This window comes from Scardinius erythrophthalmus (genome assembly GCF_964197995.2).
Source record: "Scardinius erythrophthalmus genome assembly, chromosome: 10".
Classification (NCBI taxonomy): Eukaryota; Metazoa; Chordata; class Actinopteri; order Cypriniformes; family Leuciscidae; genus Scardinius; species Scardinius erythrophthalmus.
Window position 1 is genome coordinate 33149175 of NC_138230.1, and position 8275 is coordinate 33157449.

General features: G+C 35.3%; 1 protein-coding gene across 2 annotated transcripts; it reads right to left on the minus strand.

The window, feature by feature from the left end:
• Positions 1 to 844: 844 nt before the first annotated feature.
• srd5a1 (steroid-5-alpha-reductase, alpha polypeptide 1 (3-oxo-5 alpha-steroid delta 4-dehydrogenase alpha 1)) lies at positions 845 to 8236 on the minus strand. 2 transcript variants are annotated; one of them, XM_081376907.1, is made up of 6 exons: positions 8078 to 8223; positions 7814 to 7987; positions 7523 to 7689; positions 6308 to 6409; positions 5160 to 5310; positions 2379 to 3815 (listed from the first exon to the last, which is right to left on the minus strand). In XM_081376907.1, exons 1-6 carry the CDS (start codon positions 8122 to 8124, stop codon positions 3749 to 3751), a joined length of 708 nt encoding a protein of 235 aa, XP_081233033.1. In that variant the 5' UTR covers positions 8125 to 8223; the 3' UTR covers positions 2379 to 3748. The 2 variants fall into 2 exon arrangements, with proteins under 2 accessions (XP_081233032.1, XP_081233033.1); XM_081376906.1 differs by having other exon boundaries at positions 845 to 3815; positions 7814 to 8236.
• Positions 8237 to 8275: the final 39 nt, after the last annotated feature.

Here is an 8275-nt window from a genome sequence, read left to right on the forward strand (position 1 = left end):
AAGGCAAAATAAGTGGACATCTAACTATCTAAAAGTAGCCTATTTAAATCGACTATTTTGAGATTAAAGAATAAAATCTGTTTTGGTGGCTAATCTTACCTCAAGGTCATTAATCAAACTTCTAGTCAGTAATCGAAGGCTTCCTTATCAAGGCGGATTTTTTTTTCTCTCTTGTAGGCCTACTTTTGCTGAAATTCTTCAAAGAAAAAACTAAACAGAAGTTTTATCAACAGAAACTATGGCCTTAAAAATCTATAGAGATTAATCCTGATTAATTGTTTTGATGGATTAACAATACATCAAAAATAATTAATAATGAATCTATTTTTTTATATATATTCTTCTATAAAAATAAAAAAAAGACACGCAACAAAGCTGTTTTCTTTATGCTGCAGAAGTTCTCCAGATGCAGAATGTGTTACTGGGAAAAGTTCAGGCTGAAAACCAGTATTTTAATGGTAAATAATATGGTAAGCAAATCCTTAAAGGGAGAGTTCACCCAAAAATGTTGTTCAAAAATGCTCACCCTTATGTTGTTCTAAACCTGTATTAGTTTCTTCTGTTGAACTAAAAAGAAGATATTTTGAATAATGTTGGTAATCAAACAGTTGACGGTAGCCAATGACTTCCATAGTAAAAAAAAAAAATACTATGAAAGTCAGTGGCTTGTGTCAACTGTCGGGTTACCAACATTCCTCAAAATATTTTTGGGTGAACTGTCCCTTAAATGACATTTTTTAAAGATGTACACAGAAATATGCAAAAGGAAGCAATGCCAGTCTGATAAAACGATGAAAAATATGCATTAATTTCAAGGAAGTGAAACAATTTCACGCTCTAATTTGAAATCAATTTTCCTTTTATTGCAAATGACATTAAAAAAAAAATCCTAATAAGCAAGCAAGACTGGAAATAAAAGGCAAGCCTAAATGTTAAATTGCCCTCATGCTTTCGAGGAAAGAACAGGGTTTCTCTGTTGGTAATAATAAATCATAATCTGACATGTTGAAGAGAGCAGATAAGCTCCTCCCACTGTGATTACGCAAGGAGTGCTTTGCCTTCAGCTCACGTGCAGCATGTGTGTGTGTACGGTGCAAAGACAGTATAAGAACGGTGTGGGAAGGAAGGAAGCCCCTCACAGTCAGAACAGACATCTTGTGTGCTCATTCTCACAGCACATGCAGAAACGCAGAGATGGTTAATCCATACAGCAGATTGTGCATCCTGCTGCTCTTCAGTGTTATAACAAGCTCTAGCATTCTCCTACATTACTCAAAGCCTTAAGCCCAAGTGAGGGGGTTGCTCGGTGTTGCAAAAGGTCATGTATGCGTGCAATGTGGTTTGCAGGGGGATTTCATCATTGCTTTGCCTGAGGCTGGGGTTATTTATCCAAAGAACGGTCTGACAGATTGCTCACTGCTCCACCGGACTCTTCCAACAGATTGACCATGAACATCTGAGGGGAATAAACTAGGATATTTTGAACTTCAATGTCAATAAATTAAACCTTAAGTATGTCTAGGCATATGCTGAAGTAAAAGAAAACAGAGGAGCTGAACTATTAAAAAGATGGATAAGGTATATTATACAATTGTACAAAATACTTATTTCACACAGTTTTACAGAACAGACAACGGGATATTTAGAAGCAATTTATATAACCTTCCACATTCCATAGTAAATGAACACTTTCCCTGCTGACAGTGCTGACATACAACACACAACTCTTGCCATATTTCACATTGTGCCTGTCTGAAGGTATGAGCCAACCTGCAGCATGTCAAAACATGTCAGCGATGGTAAATGATGATGTTACAAGCATAACTTATATACAAAAACAGTTGTAGCTATAATGGGAATGAAGAATTCATGAGTTTGTGATAATATTGTTGTACATTCGATGTAGCAAAGATAGTAGTATTATGGTAAATTTACCATGACCTGCATGATCTCTGTAAACATACAATAATTATCTTACGATGACGTAAAAAAAAACCTCCCCGACATCGTCCCATATATTCAGGCATTTCAAAAAATAAATAACCATAGCTTTCCTTTTATGGCAAGGTATGCAGTTCTTTTTCTTTGAGAGCAGCATTCGGACTTGGGATACTTCTGGTTATTGATCTTAATACTTCATTTTGACAGCTTCATGTACTGACCCTACAGTGTATTAACCCTGCCATCTGTTGCCTAAAAGTTCTTGGTAAACGTCAGGGAAAACCTGTTTGACAGAAGATGCATTTAATTGTGTTAAGATCTAAGACAGTCAAATCCATTCATCTATGACAATATAATTTACACATTGTGCCTCTGTTGGAATTCATTAAATGTAATTTCTTAAACCTCACAAGTAATCAGTAAACATAACACCATTACACTTTTGAAAACTTGAACAGATTTTATTTTAACACTCTTTTTACAGTAACCAGGAACATTTTGAGTTTTTACACAAATGCAAATTTGCCATGAAGGGCTGAACATTTTGGATATGGGCTGAACCTGAAATCACATAATTCCCTACTAGTAAGTGAAAATCAGTATATAAAAAGAGTAGAGTGTCTAAATTCACAGTATTCATAAAACAGTAGGCAAAAAGTACCCATATGACCTACTACTTCTGGCGAGATTCTGAGGTGTGCATCCAATGGACACTTTACTATCCCATGAGGCCGCAGAAGAGGAGTTATCAGTAGCAGTGAAGCGATGCAAATGGTAGGTCACATGACAAAGACAACATGATAATACACGGATTGCATTCATCCTATATAGAATTTACTTTAAGGTCAGAAAATAATTACTCATTCAAAAAAATAGTACCTACTCAGAGAGCAAGCGATTTCGGATGCAGCCTCTGTGTAAAATGATATATGGCCACACCTAAAGTATTCACTCTTCCAACAGATAAATCATGTGTACCTTCACCTTTTCTGAGGCCTTACTCAGAAAACCTTCAATCCAGCATGACCAGCAGCACAGTTCAAAAAGTCCATGTTTTGCTGACCCAGGGTTACACAGTAAAAAAAACAACAACAAAAAAAACGACTGAGTGACTTTATCGACCCAGGACGTCATTCACTAGCCTCCCCCTCATTAATTTTTTAAAGTTAGACATCAACCTTCTTAGTATTCCTCAATCTAATCATCTGTTTTAATTATTTTTTTTAAGCGTATAGGTATACCCGAGGTATGTAATAGTGTATATTTTCTGCATTAGTTAAATCTCTGATGACTCAATAAGTGCAATTCACCTTTATTCCTTAAGGTGGCACTGTCTGATACACAATGATAAGCGATGTTTTGTCAAATTGAACCCTTCCAAGTTCCAAAAGGTAACAAAATATGCTTATTTATTCTTTTGTAATTGTCATTAAAATATCAAGAAAGTTTTATACTATTGCGGCAGTTAGAGATCCATTCGTGTTAGATGTAGATCCGGGTCGCTGAAGACCCGAATATGTAATAATTGCCGATTGTAGAAACGTTCATGCATTTAAGAGTTAATATAGGGAAGTTCTGCATTATGGTAGCAGCTGTCTGCCATGTGTATCTGATCTCTCCATTGAGAAACTGTGAGATCTCTCACAGTAATGCTGTTTTTGCACTTCATAAATGTAAATGCTATAAAACTTAAAGAAAAATGTGTCTTGTAAAACTGAGTTTAATGCATTTTCCCCAGTCTCTGTATGTTACGACACCACTTCCTTTGAAACACTGTGGGAGTGTGGCCGCTGGGCTTACCACGGGATCAGAGCACAAATGGTATTAAAGCTTTCCTTGATTTTGGATAGTCTTCAAATTTTGTTAGATACCACCTGTAAAAATAAAATGGCATATTTTAAACAACAGTCTGTCATACTGATATCAAAAAATGTATTATTAAAGAACATGTCATGTCAGGTCATATTTCACCCTAAAAAATAAATAATGAAAAATAAAATTTGATTAATATAGTATTGCAGATGTGAAAGCACTTCATTAAAGGTGTATTGCGCAAGTCTATGAGTTTTTGCAGAACTATGCCCCCTCTGGCGACAAGCGAAACTGCAACACTGCAACTGAACGCGCATGACGTCACGCCCAGTCTCAAATTCCGACCCGAATCCCTCTTATTTATTTTACTGTACAGGATTATAGAGGCAATCGCAGTGATCAGAGAAGGGCTCATTCAGCCCATCAGGCAATTGTTTAAGCATGTATGGGTTAGAAAAACGGGTATTTTTAACATGAAATGTTGCGCAATGCACCTTTAAATGAAAGTGTAAAAAACATTATAGAAGTTTAAGTTTAATGTAAAATCAATCTAATAAACTAAAAAAAAAAAATATTTTATACAAAAAATTAAATAAAAATGATATTTACACATATACATATACATACATATGTATGTATATGTATATGTGTAAATATCATTTTTATTAAATTTTTTGTATAAAATAAAAAAAAATTTAGTTTATGCGTGTGTGTGTGTGTGTATGTATGCATGTATGTATGTATATATTTATTTATTTATTTATTTTTCTCCAAAATAAAATTCAAAATCTAAAATTTTGATTGCTAGAAAAAAAGTAATTCATCTAACCTAAATTTAATATCACAAAAATTGAGCCCGCTTAAAGGTTTTAAAATACTGTTTCCATGTCAAGGCAATATGAAATTTTCACAGGATGAATTTTGAGCGTTTACGCTTTCGATTATACCCAATATATGAGGATTAATAAAAAATGTGAAAAAAAAGTGCACCAATGTCCTGCTACCAGGATACTGACAGTTAACAAGTTAAATGTTTAAATAGTTATATGTCATTGTAGTAGCTGTTGAAAATCCTTTATGCTTATTGAAATCAGTTATTTATTATATAATATTACAGGAATGAGAATCTAATGAAAATAATCATTGGGAAAATGAAAATTACTCACAATTTATGGGGGAAATAATTTGCTTAACTGTGATGAAAATCTTGACTGTCCTAAAACAGGCTTCGTCTTTTTAATTTATAATATATTATTAAAATATATATTTATATTTCTTATGATTCTGGAATTAAATCAGACATATGAGAATTGATAAATTGGAACTGAAAGCATTTTTTTTTTCTTTTTTGGATAATTGCAGTCACATTGAGAAAGAATCCATTGTTTCAGACTGTAATGCCTTACTTGTGGTGGGCCATTCCTCTGCAGGACAGCACAATAAGAGTGAAGAGAGCGAAAGCTGCACTATGGACCGAGTGACCGGCCAGAGCAAATCCAGCCCATTCCACAATCTCACCTAAGAAGTTCGCTCCAGATACATACTCAAACATGCCCCCTATGAACAGAAAATAGTTATGAAGAGACACTCAAATGGAAGACATCACACAAACAGTCTGTTTGCAAAGCAATAAGAAACTAATTTCAAGTCAGTTTTAAAGCAGTGAAACTGCATCACGTGTCTAATGAAGTGTGAAACCATCTGACCAGCATGCTGTCTGGTTTAATTTGTCAGAAATAAAGCATGTCTGATTCGTCATGTCAGTCATCACTTCTGCATCAAATAAAACAAGAACAAGCTTTTGGATCTAAAACAACTTTTACATACCACAATAATTTAAAATCCCTTTGAAGGCTGACTGATTGACTGACTGACTTGCTGAAAAAAAAGCATAATATTTTTTGATAATATCATCTGAAGTTGTGATGTTAGACAGCTTTAAAATACTTTAAAATACTAAAAAATAAAAAGTCAGTGATATAAGAGATGATTTACATGATTTATATTTTGCATGGACTGAGTGTTTAGGAAAAGAGATAGAAGTGCATGTCACAGATTATTATGATCTCTGGAGCTGGTTGGTCCTGACAAGTTGCTGAGGAAATGACTCATGACCAGCAAGGGCATCTATTTTTATTTTCACTCCGAGTCAAAGCCAAATTCAAAAGATGTTTTAGCATTACGTCAACACTCAAACCAGCACTGAAGAGGACGCCCTAGCGTTGACCACCCATTTGAGCTGAATGCATGTGGTATGGTTCAAATGATTTGTGCTGTTCTGAATACTCTTGAATTTGTATGTATATTGGCACTGTGCGTTTATGAACATTTTATGAATTGTGAGTATTTAAATAGTGTGATTGAGTCAAAACAGTCTATTCCTAAAATCTAAAGCTGCATGCCATGTTCCTAAGCTGTCACTCAACATGTTGTGATTGTTTTGTAATTATGTGGAAAATGGTAAAAATGCACAAAACATTTTAGTCCAATTTAGGCCACATTTCTCTCTCTAACATCATAAATGGTGTTGTCAGTTTAAAAATTATTGTCTTACCTCGAGGTATCTTATAGCCCGTCTCTCCAGGCTTGCGAAGTTTCCTGAGGATATGGTCAGAGTGAATGTTAATGATCCATCCCAGGAACCACATACAAGACCCTGAAAAAAAAAAAAAAACGCATAATAGTTTCAGAATATGAAACATTCTGCACAACTGTTTTCAACATTGATAGAAATCTGATTGATCAGAAATGTCATTCAAATCAGCATTCAGAAGGATCACGTTACACTGAAGACTATAATGATGCTGAAATAATCAGCTTTGCCATCACAGGAATAAATTAAAGTTTACAATATATTCACATGAAAAACTGTTGAAATGTATGTACGTACGTACGTACGTACGTACGTACGTACACACACATGTTAGATAAATCTAAATACTAACAGAATTTTGTCCAGGTTATATATTTGAATACTGTAATAAGATAATGGCTACAAAAGCATGTAGGGAATGCAGATGAATACAGTGAATGACAGCTCATGTTCAGTCAACCATGACATGTCAGCTAGAGTTCAGAAAGAAAAAACAATATACTCTGCAGTGGTCAAAGTAACCAGGTCAGGTGACCTAGGGTTCAGGGAAAAGATCTAGAACGTGAGAGTAACAATAATCCTGACAAGTGATTTTTTATGTCTCTTCCTTGACTAGAGTCATTGAATGTGCCGTGTTCTCTCATATCCATGCTGATGGTGGCCTGGTGGTTATGGATGAATTCCAGTGTCAGCTCTTAAAATGGAATATTTCAGTATTTACTATGAATGATTAATCCGTGCAAATTATATATTTAAAAAAAAAAAAAATCATATGGTCTACTAATCTTTAATCAAAATAACTTCCCCTCCCTTCTACAAAAAAATCTCTCTTCTTCTCTCATGACGTGTTTACTGGTGCGAGGGCGGAACAACCTGTCACTCACATGACATCACAGCAATAGCGAGCAACAGAGATCCAACAATCCAATCAATTTCCAATAGACAAAATCAAGTCCCGCCCTGCATTTTTTCTTGTTTGAGAAGCGGTTTCACTCACATATAAGTCACAATAAGGAGATCACAACGTCCTTTTCACGCCGACTTTAAAAGGTTACAAAAGAAATCAACACTAGATTCTATCATATATGAAAGAGAATAAGGATACTAGGATCCTAATATTAGGATGATTGAAAATGACACTAATACACCGTGAATAATTTACTCACTAGCACCCACCTGTGATGAAACAGGGATGTGTAACCCAATCAGGTGGGTAATCTGCATAGTGACTCAGGTATCTTGCCTGCAGGTACCCATTATAGATGCAGAAGACAAAGGCCATAGCAAACGAGCAGAATGGTGTTGATTTTCCTCCTCGAATTAAAAATGGGTAGATGAGGGACCTAGGAGAAATACATGTTTAATATAAAGTTGCCACTTGCAATACAATATAAAATAATTTACTGACACATGTATGGACTTTTCCCCACCCCCATTTTATATGTTGCGTAACAAAACAAATCCTACCTTTGCGCGTAATGGCAAATGAACATGAGAAGAAGCAGTTGGTTGGGCAGGTGTATTATCTTTGCACATGGACTCCATAGTACCAAACACAAAGGCACCAGAAAAGCCGGCAATTCTTGAACGAACCAGGCGAACTTGACATTTACAGGGAATCCAAACCTGCTGGATGCATATCTGCCATAGGGCACGTGCTCAAAGAGTAAAGTCACAAAAGTTATGAATGCCATCACCATCATCAAGTACGATAAACAATCCAAAACGTACCGTTCTTCCTCCTCCGAAGAAAATAATATCTTCAGAATAGCGTCCATAATTGCTAATGGAAATACTACGTATAAGCAGAAGAAAGGTTTAGGTAATGTTTGTTTGTGTGTGTGTAACTCGTTCTCGTGCACGAACTGACTCCATGGAAATCTAGGAGACCCGCCCATCAACTACTTGTTTTTAGGCAATCAGGAGAGC

Bases quoted from the DNA above. Each gene is read 5' to 3' on its own strand.
- srd5a1 (XM_081376906.1), bottom strand. From the start codon at position 8,124: ATGGACGCTATTCTGAAGATATTATTTTCTTCGGAGGAGGAAGAACGG. The intron at 6,410-7,522 runs GTGGGTGCTAGT...TTTTTTTTTCAG, and splicing joins ACATCCCTGTTTCATCACAG to GGTCTTGTATGTGGTTCCTG. The intron at 5,311-6,307 runs GTAAGACAATAA...TTCTGTTCATAG, and splicing joins GGGCTATAAGATACCTCGAG to GGGGCATGTTTGAGTATGTA.